A 17,524-nucleotide genomic window follows, 5' to 3' on the forward strand; every position below is an offset into this window, starting at 1 on the left:
AACCAACAGGGGCCATGCTTAATGTATATAGAGCAAAAAGCGTTGCCATAGCTACCTATGGTAGCGAGTTATGGGGACGTGCTGAGATAAACCCCATACAGGTCGAGGAAAACAAGTTCTTAAAAAGACTCTTATGTGTTCCATCAAGTACTTCTAACTTGGTGGTCCACGAAGAACTTGGTGTACCTTATATAGCTGACCAGTTAGCAATGAGCCCCATGACCTTTTGGCTTCAATGTTGGCTTAACCAAGACATACCCTTGACCCATGAAATACTTAGGGATTGTCTGGCTCTGGAGAACAAGGCACGGATCCCGTGGTTTTCTTATATTAAACAGGGATTCGAATCAATAGGAAGGGGTTCCTTGTTCTCCAAGCCTGAAGAGATCCACAAAAAAGATATTCAAATGGTCAAATCCCTCTTTTTGAATTATAGGACACAGGGAAGGGAAGAGATTGAGCTTACTAAACCCAGTGTCCGATCACATATAGCCCTAATAACCACCTATACTGCTGAACCCTACCTACTGACTACTCTCACAACCCATGAAAAATGTATATTAACTAGATTTAGATGTAACACATTTCATCTCCTACTGGCTAGACCTAAAATGAGTCACCTGGGACAGATGTCACCGGTATGTGGGTGTGATGGGCAGTCTCCACAAAACTTAACACATTTTATGTTTTTTTGCAACTTCTACTCTGTCCCAAGGAAAACTTACCTGACACCAATGTTGAAGAAAATGAAGTTTACCCAGGTTAAACCTGCTTTAATGTTCTTACAATTATTGCATATGGACTGTATATATTTTATTGTCCGTTTTTTAAAATCTACTATGAAATCAAGAACGGATATGGATTGCTAAACTGTCAATGATACTTTACTTCTTTTTAACTGGTCTGTGATTTTTAATTTTGTATGTATGTGACTTTTTATGAATTTATATACTAAATTCGAAATAAAGTATCTCTTGACTCAACCAATAATCTCAAAGACTCTGTGTAGCCCAGAGTTATCACTCCCAAGGGTTAAAAAGGTGGTCAAGGCCTCACTGTAAAACCCTTTGTTTATTCTCAAACGTGTCCCAGTGGACTCTATTGTCATGCAAATATCACATAGGAGAGCCCTTATGATGTGTAAATCCACCACCAACCAAAGATAATAAGAAAACTGATGCTGCAGGAAAACGTGTACCATACAATGGCACATCCCATCATCCTGCTAGCCAGATACTACTGGCATCATTGGGAGGAGATGGAGGAGTTGCTGAAGCTCCTCCGGGATACATTCAGGAAAAGAGCAAAGGAGATTGTACAAGAAGGAAATATAATCTCAAGTGCTAACATTGGCTGAACACTGGACCCAGCTGTCACATTCGCCAGGCTGGTGAACACAAATATCCTCTAGCACTAACAGGATTGGCTTAGTGTGTCTACTTTTCACCCTGAGCTATAACACCACCTTATTGTAGTATTATTCAGTAGCAAACATCAGTGTGGGACCCCGGTTGGCAAGATGCTATAGGAAATGTAAAAGGATATGAAGCTATGAAGGCACAGAGGAGGCTTTCCATGAAGTGTCCAAAGCAGCATTCCCAATTCACACCCATTAAAGAGCTTCAACAGCCCATTCAGGAAGGCCAACAGCCTGTTAGACAAAGGCAATATTCTTGAGGTGGTATCTGTGGCAAGAGGTGCCCATGGTAGAGGGGCCTTCCACTGTTTCTACAAGTCATCTGGAAAACAGGGCAAGCACCTGTGAGGTTGACCCTCATCTTCCTAACCTGGACTCATCTGCTTTAGTTCTTTGTACCTCTAGAGATGTCCATCTACGTTCAGTAGAAGTTGCAAATCCGCCACCATCTGCTAACACAGCATCAGGGACACAGCCCCAACTCGAGGCACTAAATGTTGTGATTGGTCACCCGAAGTCTTAAATTATGGATACTTAGGTCTTCCTAACAAATGCATGACATTCTTAGGAGGCCAGATAATCTGCTTCAGGAGCACGTGATGCTAAAGTGAATTGTTGAGTGAATTGTTCAATATTTACTTGTTTTACCTTCAAGAATCAGCCACACCATTCATGTCTGCTGCACCTGCGGTCTTTGAAAGTGGCTTTTCTCTTTGCTATAACTTCACACGTTAGAGTGAGGGAATTCCAGCTGAAAAACCTCTCATACAAGTACACAAAGATAGAGGGCCCATTTCACAAAGGTAAACTTAGACCCAAGTCTAAATTTTCTACTTTTTGGTATTCACAAAGGTAAGTTTATAGTAGTAACTTTATGCTAGTAAAGTTACTACTAGTAAAGTTACTAGTAGTATCTTACCTATGTGATTACCAGACAGTAGTAAACTTAGACTTAAGTCTAAGTTTGCTATTTAAGTCCAAGTGTACTACTTTGCAGTATTCACAGAGGTACGTTTTCTACTAGTAACTTTACTGCTAGTAAAGTCACTATTAGTAAAATTGTTAGTAGTAAAGTTACTAGTAGTTTAACTTTGTGAATACCAAAACGTACTAAACTTAGACCTAAGACAAAATCCACTGTTGTGAATCGGGCCCAGAGTTGTTCTTAGGAGACACCCTATTTGTTTTTCTTCAAAAGCATCTCTCCTTTTCATATCAGTCAGCCACCACCACAGTTGGTTCTGGAAAGAGTAAATACATGCCTTGGACGTTAGAAGGTCCATTATGTACTATGTTGAGTGTACAAAGTTTGGAGTCCGACATTAGAACGCAGTAGTCAGCACAGCATGTGAATCTACAGCCCTACAAGCTGCAACCCTGTTGCTTTCCTTATCTATTTAGGAATTCAACATCATAATCTGGTATACATATAAGGAAAGATTATAAACTAGTTAAAACAATCTCTTCTATTTCATGAATGTATTAGTTTAATTGGTTTGCTTTCAGAAAAAAAAGGAAATTCAGCCAATATTGCCTGTAGTTAGATGTGAATACATGCCAAACCAAAAAATTCCTTTTTTCAAAAAACAGAACAAAAGCTGATCTATTTCAAACTGCTCTGAAATTCCACGTTTGCCAGACTATTCAGAGCCTATGACTTTATCTGCAGTACTTCCCATTAGTTGAATGTGCACCAATTTTTTTCATGAAGCCAGACAGTTTTTGTTGAAGATACTTTCTGTTAGTGTTTCTTGTCTGAAAAAGGCAAATATCTTGATGGCTATGTATTTTTGACTGCCCCCGCCCTCTTACCTTGGAATTTACTTTCTAAAGATTTATAGCCAATTGGGAGACACAGATACATGTTGGTGTGTTGTACCTTTATTATGTTATGTTATTTTATTGGTATTTGTAAAGTATAATGTATGCTGATGCTTCATGGTGCTGTAGATGACATTAACAAAAGCCGGAGTAGTGTTAAAAGCAGTCAGCCTATATTTATTTCTTAAAATCTTCAAATTTGAAGTCCAGAATGGGGTAGACGAATTTTGAATGATCCCATGCATGCATCACCATGGGCTTTAAACAATTCTATTTTCTTGACTAGTAACCAGTGAAGCATCCTTATATTGGGGTAATATAGTGTTTACGCCTGACACCCGGTAGTAGCCGGTTAGCATTATTTTGCACCAACAAAACCAGCCTTAAAGGTTTCTGTGGGAGTACTAAGTATATGGCATTTCCATTGTAAAGCAGTGACTCAGCTAAGGCCAAGACTACAGGGGTATGTTATTCTGGTGCAGTAATGAGAAGAATTTTGCCCAGGAGCTTAATTTGACAAAAGCATGAACTAGCTGCCTTGAATATCTGCAGTTACAGGGAATGGTCTGAATTTGGTTGAATACATGTATTCCAGACAGCTTTTGCTGGAGGAGGGAGAGCCCCATAATTGAAAGCCAGCGAGCCATGTTCCATCTGTCAGCGGCATTATTTGCGATCACCAGAAGTTCAGTTTTTCAGGTATTCAGTTTGACAACGCCAATGGTACTGTCATTTAACCCCTCCTGCAGAGGACCAGAAGGGAAGAGGGCCACCCGCTGAGTAAGTTTAAACAACAACTTGGTATCACAACATACCTGTAAAACTGTACTCTCTGTATGAAGCAAAGGAGCTAGGAGAAACATGTAAATAGAAAAGGAATAGAGAGTACAGATCCCCAAGGTACTCCACATTTAACTTGACTTGTTACTGACTTAAAAGGTGGCAGAAAAACCTAAGCATGATGCACAAGCTGGTATCTCCTGCGTTACCCGGAACTCAACCTGTGCTAAATAATTCTGAGACAAGTTTAAACTCAGGCTCGTTTCGAAAATGTAAGATACTGTTTTCCTGAGACCATTGCCATGGTTTGGACAGCATATTAGACTTCTTGCCCTACGTTAAGTCACAGGGAGTAATGATAGATAAAAAAAAAATCATGTTGGTTTGGTTTTGTAAATGACCAAAGGCAAGAACTACCCTACAGACTCATTCTTGTTGTTGACTTATTTAGTGACCTCTTCCATGACCAGAACATGAGTTCTCTTGTTTTTTTTTTCCTTTCACTCAAAAAAATAACAGAGGACCTATGTAACTCCTTTGAAAGCTTCCCAGATGGAAGTGCCCTTTTGATCATCCATCATAGAAAAGCCCTCCGACTTTTGTAAGGATTATCGGACCCATTTACCAGCAACTTTGCTATTTAATCCCTATTTTTGCCTCTGGGCACAGGGCTAAGATTCCAATTCAGGTAGAGTTTCCAGAGTTCCTTTAATCTGATGAATCTTTTCTGGGATTAGATTACTTCGCTAGAAACTATTTAGAATTAAAAAATGTAACCCTGTTCTTACCCCCACCTATAGTGTACGCCCCTGAAATATGGGACCATTCTTACATACTGCTTTGGGCTCACTCCATAAATCCTTTCCTTATTTATATTGACCCATGTTGATAGATTGCTATTTATCGCTCTGATTTTATTGCAAAGGTCAGAGGGTAATGAAATCTAAACAGCAAGATGATAAAGGTGTCTTTAGTTAGCTTTGCTAGATTGTTGTAATGTTTTCAGCAATTTGATCCTGAATTTATTATAAGGACGGCCTTTCTTATTTTTCTGATTTGGGATCTAAGACTATTGAATATTAGTTTTCTCTCAGGAACGATGGACCAAGATCTTGAAAGCTATGAAGGAAAGAAAGAGGACCTCACAAATCTAAACAGAGTGAAATTTTAAGCTGCAAAATGAAGTCTGCACCAACTGCAGCTGTTTTACACTTTCTAGATATAGTCTGAGTACACCCCAGCGCAATAAGTTTATTTTCAATTTAAAAAAAAATATTTTGTATAGCACCACTTTATCCTTTTAAGGTTCCTTCATGGAATTGCTTAAATAAAGGAATTGTATCATAGGTACTGGACATCTAAAGTTTGTCCAGTAGAGGTAGGCAATCTGTCTGTTTGGTTTTTCTTTTGTAGCTTGCAGTGGGGCTGCATTTTGAGATCTGACTCTAGCTCTATGGTTATTTAAGTAACATGGTTGGTTTGTACTCAAGTCAAGGAAAGCTTTATTCAAATGTTATTTTTAACAATCATAAAACATTAAAATGATCCAATCACCAATAAAATCCAAAAGTTAAAAACAAAAACAATCACAGTAAACCGTACATTTTGGTTATTCTTAAATATACATGCACATTTCATTCATTAAAATATTCTACAAATCTGACAACTTAATTCATTTATATTTAAAATTCTTCATTAATAAAACTTTTTCTTAGACGAAGCACTCTCTTTAAAAACGTGGCTAACCTCCAGGCGACATGTTCATTCTCCAGGAGCTGGAGTTTTATCAAAGCAGGACGATATTGCCTCAGCCCCTGAGATTTTGAAAGTGGAAGTAGCCACACTTTCCTTAACTCTGAGTATAATTTACAAAAGAGGACTAGATGAATAGTGGACTGAGTAGATTGGTTGTCGCAAGGACACAATGGTAACTGTCGCGACCAGCCATTCATTTTAGGCAGAGTCACTAATCTATGCACAGTATTGAGCCTAAACCTAGTCAATAGCATTCTATCAAAAGTACCTGGAGCAAATGACAAATATGGCTCCATTCTTAATGTTGATAATAGCAGTTGGTGATGGCTAACACTAGGCTTTAGAAGTTGTTCTAACAGTCTAACCGTTTCCAACAAGTATAAACCCTCCTTTTTAAGGACTTTTCTAGGGATTGTCTGTAGAGTAGCGGGGTCGGTAAAGTATTCTGGGTGACCTAAATCAGTCATAAAGTTACAGGTAAATCTGACCCAAGGAATCTTTAAAGCCCCATCTAATTTAAGACAGTCCTGCAGAATGTCGCTATTTAGCTGTCTCTGTTCCTTTGTCCAGATACTGTGCCACAGCAGTATCGGTTCTATTTTAATAAGGTCAGAAATAAAGGGAAGACCCAGCTCCTTGTGGCAAACGTAAGAGAGGGTTCTTGATGGAACTGATAGTATAAATCTTAAAAATTAATTTTCAACTTGTTGCAACAGCTTAGTGTTGGCTAGGCCCCACACCCCTGCTCCATACATAACAGAAGTAGTGCATTTTGCTTTATATATTTGTAGGAGCTCCTCTGGAGGTTTCTTTCCTAATTTTCTTTGAGAAAGTTGCAAGGGCAGAGGATGTCCGAATTAACAAAAGTTTTTTCGTAATTATGGTTTGAGCCCATGATTCATTGTGATTAAATTGTACTCCAAGGTATGATAAACCTTTAGTTGAGACTAGCTTCTGGCCATCCACGAATATATCTTTTGGTCTCACTGGCCCTTGCCCGCATCTCATTACAAACGTATTAGATATATTGGTACTAAGACCGAGATCCTTCATAAAAACTGAGAAACAGTCAATTACCCGTTGGAGACCAATTTGGGTTCTTGCCATTAAAACTGCGTTGTCCGCATAAAGGAGAGCTGGAATGGGACAACCAGCAACATGTGGGAAATCCTGTGCACTTCTGACTAATGTATCACTCAGTCTATTGATATACAGGTTAAAAAGGAAAGGGGCCAGCACGCATCCCTGCCTGACCCCCCTCCGTACTGCAAAAGCGGCCATGCGTTTACCCCTACTCCAAAGCGCACAGTGGCTGATGCACCATTATACAAGTGTCTTAAAAAGACAATAATGTGCGGGTCAACCCTTAAGGACCTCCCGTAATCTATCATGCCTAACTGAGTCAAACGCCGCGGTTAGGTCCACGAAGACCAGGAACAATCTACCTTTTTTTGCCCTTGTGTATTTCCCAGTTAGCATGGCCAAATTTAAACTCTGCTCCGTTGTGCCCAGCCCTTCACGGAAACCATATTATAAATCTGATAAAACCTGTGTTTTTTCTGCCCAGTCTTGCAAGCGTTCCAGAATCACCCGCCCCACCACTTTGACCATAGAGTCAAGCAAGGAAATTGGTCTGTAGCAACCCGGGTTTTGGCGATCTCCTTTTTTGAAAATGGGGACAATTATTGACTCCCCCCAAGTCTTAGGGAGTCTGGTTTGGCAGCTGGGATTAATAACCTGCGTTATGATCGGGGCCCAAAAAGTGGTGTTAGATTTAAACAGGTCCACGGGACACCATCTGGGCCCGGGGCTTTGCCAACCTGATTTAGAGCTAGTTCTCGATTTGCTTTCTCTAAAGTGAATTTCAGATCGACATTAACATAGTTGCTCACTGCACTAACACTGGTTGGGGGAGAGGTATTGTCTGGTCCATTGTATACCTGTGCAAAGTGCCTGATCCAGTCCTCTTCCGAGATAGCAGTTTCTATTGATGGGCAATCTCTGGGGGTTAGAAAAGGTGCTCTCACTGCCCTCCAGAATGCTGCACTTTCTCTCAACATTGCTGCTGAGTGTAGAGATTCCCATGCTTCCTCTCTCATGACGCTCTTTCTTTCCTTGGTTGCCTGCCTATATTCCAGCCTAGCCCTCCTGACATTATTCAAAATTCTTGGCTGCCTGTGTAATTCAAGCTTCAAGTTGGAATACGCTTGTGTACACCTTGTATTGAACCAGCCCATATCTTTAGCTTTGTTACGGCGTTGGGCTGACAGTAATTTCCTAATCTCATTAGCTATTTCAATATAAGATGCTACAATCCTATTGTGAGGAGCCAATTTCGCTTAGGCAAGTATCAATTGCAGATTTACACTTAATCACTAAACGTTTTGTCATTGCCATTGGGTCCACCATTGACCATTTTAGAGTATAGCCATTAGTTTTATCAAGTTCAATTTCACCAATACCCTGTGAATTAATCTTGCTTCTTTTCAGATTGTTTAGTGGCAAGTTAACCATTAAGCATAAGGGGTAGTGATCTCTCAGGGAATTATCTCCAACCTCAAAGGAAAGTAATCTGGGTGCATAATTGCATGAGATATAAAATATAATCTATTGTAGAGGCCAAACCCCTTCTTTTAAAAGTGTATGGCATTGGTGCTGGTGATGAAACAAGCTCATTCACAAAACCCAGTTCATTGCAAGCGAGGAATTTGTTAAACAACTCCCCCACCGTTGTATGGCAAAAATGGGTGTTACTAAGGCCTTCTTCATACGTGAGGCCACATATTCTATTAGCCTCAAAGGGACACAATGCACAATTAAAATCTCCCATCATCATTATCATAACATCTAATGAACTTGTGTTACAATCACGCTCAAGTCAGCAACCAAGTTTCTCAGTACCTGATTAAGTTCTTCTGGAGCTGTGTTATAGAAGTTGACTAGAATTGCACATTGGTTACCCCTAAAAAATAGTTTGAACTATCTGGTAGAATATATCCCCCAGAGAGGCCTCTATTTTGTTAGTTGCCAGCTTATTGGAGATGTACGTACAAAGACCTCCCTTAAGTCTACCCCCTCACTCCTTCTCAGCATGGGTATCAAAGATTTTAAAACCGTTAATATGGAATTGTTCACTAGACCAGGTTTCCTGTAAACAAAGTATGTCACAGCTCTGGATGTAATCAATCCATACTGGCTTAGTTATCTTTGACCGTAGGCCAGAGATGTTCCATGAAATAACTTTAGTGTGCGGTACATGTTTAATATGTGGGTGGGGGGAAGCCTGTTACTATTAAGATTGTCAATAGGGGCTGCCGTTGGTGGTTGTGCAAGAAAGCTCCCAGGTGCGGACAGAGGAGCCTCTTTCGCTTTGTCATGTTCCCTCGCTCATACTTCCTCCTCCCACCGTTGCAGATTTGTATCCGTCTCTCGGTCAGGCTGTTCCATGTGACAATTGTATGCTGTGGACCCCAGACTGCTGCTCCCTACTAACCCATCCTCCCAAGTTAAATGTGGGGCCTGTAGAGTCAGTGAATCAATATCTCCTAAGGTACTGAAAACATCAAACCTGTTATTAGTTGGGACGGTATACCTTTGTTGTCCCGCCCAAGGGGATTCTCTCCCTCTAGTGATGATGTATGGGCCATGGGGGTTGATAAAAGAATCCCAGGGGAAGGATATTTATCCCCTTATTGGTTACAAACCTGGAGCCAGCCCTTTCTAATATAGTTTGAATCATTTCAGGGGAGCTAAACGTCAACACAACACAGTCCCCTGGCATAGACTTAATAGAGCTCCCAATCCATCCAATTCTCCTGGCCATCTTAAATCCAGTAAACAGTTTGTTAGTAAGACCCGTCCTTTCACTTAAGAAGTGAAGCGACTTGTTTCTTAGTGTGGACCAGTGCTCTTCCTCACCAAATGATAGTGGAGGGACATTTTCCAGGGCGACTGTGTATGGTGTAGCTTGCGGGGGAAGGTTTAAAATCCTTGTTTCCGATGGCCTTCTCTGGGCCTCTTTTGGGTGACTTGGGGTGTTTGAAGGGTTGCCCCTAGTGCCTGTAGTCCTGTCCCCCCCTCCTCTTCTGCTGGTTTTCCCCTGCCTGTATACTCTAAGCGGTGTGTATGGTCTCCACTTGTTTTTGTAATGATTGTGGTACACTTGCTCCCGGCAAGTCGGGTCTTGCCGGATCATTTATGCTTCTCACAGTGTAGTGTCCCTGGTTCTGTGGAGCTCTCCCACCCGCACAAGGATCCTTAGGTTGGCTAACTGAAGGGACGTCTTGCATTCTGCATACACATGGAATGTAGCGATCTGGTGGAATCGAGGTTACAGTATTCTCAAGGTTAGTTAGCCTCCCTTCGATTTACGTGAGTACTAACTTTAATGGACTCAAAAGACCTGCCATGGTGGCTTCCATCCTTTTCCAGTACTCCTCCTGCTCATGGTTCAAAGATGAACTTGAGTGCCCTGGGGCATTCGGGGTGGTATTATACTCCTGGTTTGTTTCCCTCTCCGCCATTTTGGCCTTACCGCCCGAGCCTTTAAAGTATGACTTTGTTTATTAAGACCCTGCCCCCTTTTCTTCTTTGGTAGGGGTGCAGGATCACTGCCTTCTTTGGATTTAGCTTTCTGTCCTCTGGTGGTCACTGTCATATTTTGCGTTGTATTATTGGGCTCCTTGGCCACAGTAGAGTCATTATTATCCAAGCCACTCGCCATGGGTTACAATGAATCATGTTACAAAACTATCGGTGGCCTGGATGTTACTTGCTACAGGAGTGGTTATTACGGAGCGGGCATGGGAAAATTGTGGCTCCAGTGAGAGCTTGCGCTCTGTTAGCTGTATTTCATGTATTAATGCTGACTCTGCCCTTGTAAAAAAGGCATCTAGGGTCCCTGCCACTCCCTGGCCAGTAAGCGATTTACGTCTGCTCATGTTGGAGATCTCATCGGGCTGACTATAATATATAGTTATTGGACTGTCCCTTTGAGCCTTCTTAGAGTTTAACAATTGTATAAACTCTCACTTTGAAATGTCAGTGGTGTGGCCTAGCCCGGTCTCTTACGGGCGCAGACTTGGCCGACCTTGACCCGGGCACGCCTGCCCGCGTCCCGCGCTGTGGGAGCCCGCGACCGTTTTTAAGCGCCTCCTGGCGCTGGGCGCTGACGCTATTGGCTGGGCACGAAGCGCCGTGTGGAGAGATGCAGGCTGGGTGTTGCGGCCTCCCTGGACCGATGGCAGCAAGGTGGAGAGCGGGACCCGCACTGCGGGGGCCCGCGAACGTTTTTAAGCGCCTCCTGGCGCTGGGCACTGACTCTATTGGCGGGGCGCGAAGCGCTGTGTGGAGAGATGCAGGCTGGGTGTTGCGGTCCTCCCTGGACCGATGGCAGCAAGGTGGAGAGCGGGGTTTGTACTCATTTTCTTGTTTCTTTTCTTCAAATCATGTTTTAGCCCTTGTGTTAAGAATTGGTATGGGCGAAGTCCGACAACATTACTTTGGTTGTAGTATCTGAGTGCCATACTGTCAGTCGAAGACTTATCTGTACATCTTAGTTTCCAGGAGTTTCCCTAAAGAGCAGGAGGTTTGATTAATTTCTATCCACAGTGTGAAAACATTCCTGAACGTTGAACCGTATATGCTAAAGAGCCTGTCTAACGTGTTTGCCACTTGAAATGTATTTGCTGCATGATGTTTTTTTGCTGATTTATGGTCTCCTGATCAACGAATCTTGTGGAGCCAGCTTCTGCCAGCAGCCGGCACATTTGCTGTTGTCTAGATTGTTCTGTGTGAATCATTAATCACTTCCAGTGACTTTAATTTCTGAATGAGGGTATGTGTAGTTACAATAAAGACTTGGTGATGGCTATTCCTACCATTATGGTTTCTATTTTAGTGCCATGTTGGCAAAGGTAGATTTCTTTCATCCACATGGGGTATGTGAGCCTGGCAGATTTTGACATTGTTCTGGATCCCCAGTTTGGCTTTCATGTAAGCCTGTGAGAAAAGCCATTTTGTAGTTTGGGGACAGTAGGAACTTAACATTGAATTAGATGAGGCCAAACGTTACTCATTTTAAATAGGGTTCAAAGGATACAATGAAGTAAATGTGCTTTACAGGATCGGGGCTTCACCGTCTGGGCCAGGTAAATCCACCAAAGGCTTGTTTGACCATTGAGGAAATAGTGCAAAACCACACTGTTCTAATGAACGGCAGAGCCTGGTGTGATATGACTGTTGGATTGTATCTGTTGCTCTGCAGTGCATAGTTGTCTGCTCTACCAAATGCTAGAGCTGGCTCTGTATATAATATACCATAGTAAGGTAGAGTTTGAACAGAGTCCAGGGATTCCCCAGAGGATAGCAGAGGCTAAATTAGGTAAGTACTAACAGCTCTCTTTGTGTTAGTGTGGGCAAGTAGCTAGGCTTAGCCAGAGGGGGTGTTAAGCATTTATTGTATTAACTCAATCAAGACTAATGCACACACTCAGAGACTGAATCCAGACCAATTGGGCAAGTATATGTAGGAAAGTTGGTTTCCGTTGCAGTAACCCCCCACTTTTTGCCAGACTACTGATGAACTTTGACTTGATGTGTCCTGGGTCTCTGCCAATCAGGTTCCTAGGGCCTGTGTTCTTTCCCCAAAACTAACCCAATTGCATCTCTAGCTACAGGTCAGCCCCTGGTAAATGGTACCACAAGTACCCAGGGCACTGTGACCAGGGATGGCCTCTAAGGGCTGCAACACTTATTGTGCCACCCATAGAGGCCCTGTACTTTTACACACATGCACTGCCTTTGCAGGCTGCGTGTTTTGGTGCAGAACAAAGTGAATAGTAGACATGGCACACAACTCTGTGTGCCATGCCTACAACCCACTCACCCCTTTAGCTGGGTGCCCCATACCAGTGGTGAGGGTACAGGTACATGAGCCCTGTACCCCTACAGTGTCTAAGTCCATTCTTAGACATTGTAAGTGCAGTGCTGCCAATAAGAGTATATGGTGCTGGGAGCTTGTCATTACGAACTCCACAGCACCATAATGGCTATACTGAAAACTGAGAAGTTTGGTATCAAACTTTTCAGCACATTAAACCCACACTGATGCCAGTTTGGGATTTAATGAAAAATGCACACAGAGGGCATCTTAGAGATGCCCCCTGAAAACTAACCTACCACTCGTGTCCAGGCTGAGTAGCTCCATTCAGCTGCCACCACCAGACATGTTTCTGGACCCCTGGGTCGAGACCCTGCTGCTCTCTGGGGCCTGAAACAATGCACATCCTGGGGCAAGGTGCCAAGCCTCGTCCCCCAGGATGGGCAGGGTTCACGAAGGGGAAGCTTCAAAGGCTTGCTGCCTTTGTGAGCTTCCCCAGGCCACTTGCTGCTCTCAGCAACTGGTCCCCACTGGTTCTGAACCCCACTTTGGGTGGGAGAACTGTTTGGAAAAACAAGTGAGGAAGAGAGGTGTGCCAACTCCACCCCTCAGGGTAGGGAGGCGAGGTGAAGCACAACTCTCAGTCTCCGCCATCTTGCAGATGGAGGGGCACTCAGCCAACCAGGGACAGACCCATGCCTCCTCCCACTGGAGGGTGGCATAATAGGGGGTGTACCCACCCCAGGAAAGGGACCCATTGGTCCCTACATTTGACCTACCTGTAACGCCCCTAAATCTAGTATTTAGGGGCACCCCTGAACCTTGCTTCCTCAGACAAGGAGAAACTACAAGAAGAAGGAGGACCTGAACCACGGTGTAGCAGCTAACAAGAGGAAGACGCCCACTGACTTGGCCTCAGCCCTACCAGCCTGTCTCCCCCTCGAACCTGCGAAATCCCAGTGTGTCCTGCAGCCAGCAACATCGAAAACCCCGGAGGACCTGCCTGCCTTCAAGAACAAAGACTTTGACTCCCGTGAACACCAGATTTGTTAATCTGCAACCTCTGGCTCCGGCCGGACACCGCAAATCCGCCCCACTCTGCACCCGCCGTCCACGGCCCGAACTCGAGTGGGCAAACACCACGAGGAGGTCATTCTGGTGATCCTGACCCGATGACCCCTGACCTGCCTCAAGCCTCAAGCCTCCAGCCGACGCCTGCAGCCTAAATGCAGATGGTCCCCCCAAACGCGACCAGGAACCTGTAAGAAGATCCGACCCCAAAAGGCACCCCTGCACCCGACGCCCTGGGTGCCCAAACTGACGGTGCCTAACCAACCCCTAACTTCCCAATTTACCTCTCGAAGTGGTGGTCGCACCCAGAAGACCTTCCTCCCCAAGCCTGCAGTGCCTTTGCAAACCGGAGGTTCCACATTGAAAACAACAGGGCGCCCGATGTCTAAACAGCACCCTGCACCCGGCCGCCCTAGTGCCACTGAGGGTGCACCTTTAGTTCTACTTTGTTTCCCCATTTGCCATGAGCTAAAGTCCAGGAGCTTTGCTCCCACAACCAAGTGGCCTGCTTGCCAGCAGCCACTAAACTGAGGCCCCCTATCCCCTATTGGATAACATTGGGCGCAGCACTCTGCACCCAGCCGCCCTGGTGCCACTGAGGGTGTAACTAGAGTGCATCCTTGACCCTGGGGGACCCCTGACTATACCCCCAGAACCTCAACTCCCACTGCCAAATACTTAGCTTCAAACCGATAACTCTATTTTCCTCCATAGGTGGAATGACAAACTTTAGATCTCCCCTGGACAAAGGAATGTGCCGTCACTTTCCCGGGGAGAGAATATCAGTTCCAAACTTATGGAATATAACATATACACAGCAATTCCTAAGGTGGGCAAACTTTCAACACTCCCCCAAAGGCAAGGCAAGAAAACAATAATTTGCGCATCACTTGTGAGGAGTAGCACCAACTTCCTATAACACAATTACCTGCTAGAAGGGAATTCACCCATCCTTCTACAACATAATACTTGGCCAAGAAGAGTCCACCCCTCCTGCTACAAGGAAAGGACGAATTGGTATATCTGGGATGTATTTATTAGTAAATAGCATCACACAGTAAGTCAAATGCACCTATCATAGCAGACTCTAACATATCAATAGTATGATTGAACATACAATCAAGGCAAATATATATGTAGAAATATATATATGTATGGATATAAAAATCAGAAAATAAGAAGGAAAGGAAAGAATTCAGAAAACAATCAAGAGACAGTTAGTAGCAGAGACACCTCACCTAATGCTCCATCATTTCACCCCGCTTTGCTCAAGGGGAGTCCATTGCTTGAACCGGGTGAAGGTCAGAGGTGACACCAGCCTCTACTCTTCCGTGACAGCACGTCTGCTCCACCGATGAACTTCCACCAAGCCAGTGTAGACTCCCCTTTTTAATACACATTCAAACACAGCGAAGATTCTAGCAAACTCCGCCCCCTAGTTCTCATGAGAGCCCGTACCAGCCTGCTTCAAGGTCAGAGCAACGGTTGATCAGGCCCTTGCTATGACTACAAGTCAAACCATGTACATTCCTCTGATAAGAACCAGTTATCTCTAGTCAGTAAAATGCGAAAAACAGGAGGAAAGAGCAGACCATGCCCTCCCCACTTTGCAGCTTCGTGCAGGCACAGAAAATGGCTTCAGAGTTAGTTAAGCCATGCACACAAAGGCCCAAAGCAGGATGGAATTGAAAAGCAAGATGACATGAGTCCATGTCAAAGGAGCACCTATAATTCTCATCCACACAACTTACAAGCACCACTGTGCAGACTGAAAAGTTTGAAGCAAGGTAAAGTCAGCAGGCAGAATGACATTAGACCACATCAAAGCCAATAGGTCAAAGTCATAATTCACCTAACCCAAATAACATTATACACTTAATCCCTCAGTATACAACATTGAGCACTGGCATCAGTGTGGGTTTACTGTGCTGAATCGTTTGCTACCAAACTTCCCAGTTTTAAGTAAAGCCATTATGGAGCTGTGGAGTTTGTAACGACGAACTCCCGGACCATATACTCTTTATGGCTTCACTACACTTACAATGTCTAAGAATGGGCTTAGACACTAGGTGTACAGGGCTCATGCCACTGTACCCTTACCTTAAGGCTATTGCACCCTGCTAGAGGGGTGACTTACCTAGGGCTCAGGCAGTGGGGTGCAGGCATTGCGCACATGGATGTGTGCCATGTCGACTCTTCACTTTTCTCTGCACCAAAACACGCAGCCTGCAATGGCAGGGTGTGAATGTTGAGGTACAGGGCCTCTAAGGGTGGCACAATAGATGCTGCAGCCCTTAGAGGCCTTCACTGGTCCCAGTGCCCTTGGCACCCACAGTACCTTTAACAAGGGGCTTACTTGTGGCCAGAGATGTGCCAATTGCGGGTACAAAGGTACAGTCTTGGGAATAAACACAGGCCCTGGGAACTGGATTGGCAGGGACCCAGGGCACATCTAGTCAGGTTGCATCAGCTGTCAGGCAAAAAGTAGGGGGTAATCATGCAAAAAGGGGCACTTTCCTACATGCATCTTTTGAAATCATAGTTGCTGATTCATTGTTATGAAAGGTGCAAATGATTATTTCTTTGGTTTTAGGTAATATTTTTTCAATCCCAAGACAATGGCTGAAAATAAAAAAATAATTCCCTAGTAAGTGCTGGTGCTTGGTGACTGAGGGATGAGACACCACTACAGACAAAGAAATTAGGGTGTTATTGCAGAAGTAGCTACTATAAAGTTATTGAGGTAGGCGGGGCTAAAGGAGGAAGACTATTGAAAGAGTATGAATAAGACATGATGAAAAACAGATTTGAATAGGAACTTATTTTTATAGTTGAGCAAACAAAAAGTAAAGAGATAGGTCACATACACATTTCCTTTGCTTTGCATTACAAGTAGCTGTAGTTTGGAGAACCTTCTACTAAAGAATTTTATTATGTCATTATTCGCGTACTTCATGGATGATTCTTTCCCTGTGTTTTTTCCAGGTTTGGTGAAACCTGCTCTGAGGCGATCACGCTCTGCACCGGATGGAGGAGAAGATGACAGCCAAGACCAACTGCAGGAACAAATGCTAGAAGCAGGCAGCATTGATGAAGAAGAAAAGACAGACAGCACAACCTTGCTGCGATTGCTAGAGGAAGGAGAAAAGGTATGGTTATAGAAAATTGTGTTCATTATAACTGTATGAGCACATGTGCAACCACTCAGTTAATGGAATGACTTGTTTTAAGTACATTAAAACTAATATTTGCCATTAACTATCGGTAACATTTTTTTAATATTGTATTCGAACTTTTTTTAGCACTAAATACCACTTTGTCCACATCTATGTGCTTTAGTTAGCAGAAAGTAGGAATATGCAAAAAGTAACATGAGTAGCATAGCGCAAGCATTGATAGTCAAGCAAAACGTTTTTTGCTGTGCCTAACACAAAAGTAGTCTGCATTCCTGCATGAAATGATTGACACAGCGTTCTGCATCAAGATTCCAATTTCCCTTTCATTTGTTGCCAAATTCAAGATGTCTGCTTTTTGGTAGAAATCAGCTGTCAAGTTGTTGAAGGAAGAGGCATAGTCCAGCAGCATCATTGTTGATGCAGTAATTGTGGCCTAATACAAAGATCAGTTCCTGCTCTTACACAGTTGAATTGCTAGTTGCTACAATCAACACAAAGCATACGAGACCCACAATAAACTAGCATGGGCTTCCACTAGTCTACGGGTTTGTTTTTTAATAAGCTTCATAACTATAAACTGCGTCGGAGTACTATGATGGACTGAATTGTAACACTGAGAGGTGG

At 43.5% G+C, this 17,524-nt stretch overlaps 1 protein-coding gene across 10 annotated transcripts in view; it reads left to right on the forward strand.

Annotated features, from left to right (window-relative positions):
- Nucleotides 1–17,524, forward strand: part of WDFY3 (WD repeat and FYVE domain containing 3) — a 1,391,721-nt gene that overhangs the window by 999,685 nt on the left and 374,512 nt on the right. For all 10 annotated transcript variants that reach the window (XM_085636566.1, XM_085636564.1, XM_085636563.1 and 7 more), the window contains one exon: nt 16,710–16,873. In XM_085636566.1, the coding sequence (XP_085492692.1) occupies nt 16,710–16,873 (164 nt within the window). The remainder of the gene's footprint in view (nt 1–16,709; nt 16,874–17,524) is intronic.

The sequence above is a fragment of the Triturus cristatus genome, chromosome 2_1 (genome assembly GCF_964204655.1).
Source record: "Triturus cristatus chromosome 2_1, aTriCri1.1, whole genome shotgun sequence".
Classification (NCBI taxonomy): domain Eukaryota; kingdom Metazoa; phylum Chordata; class Amphibia; order Caudata; family Salamandridae; genus Triturus; species Triturus cristatus.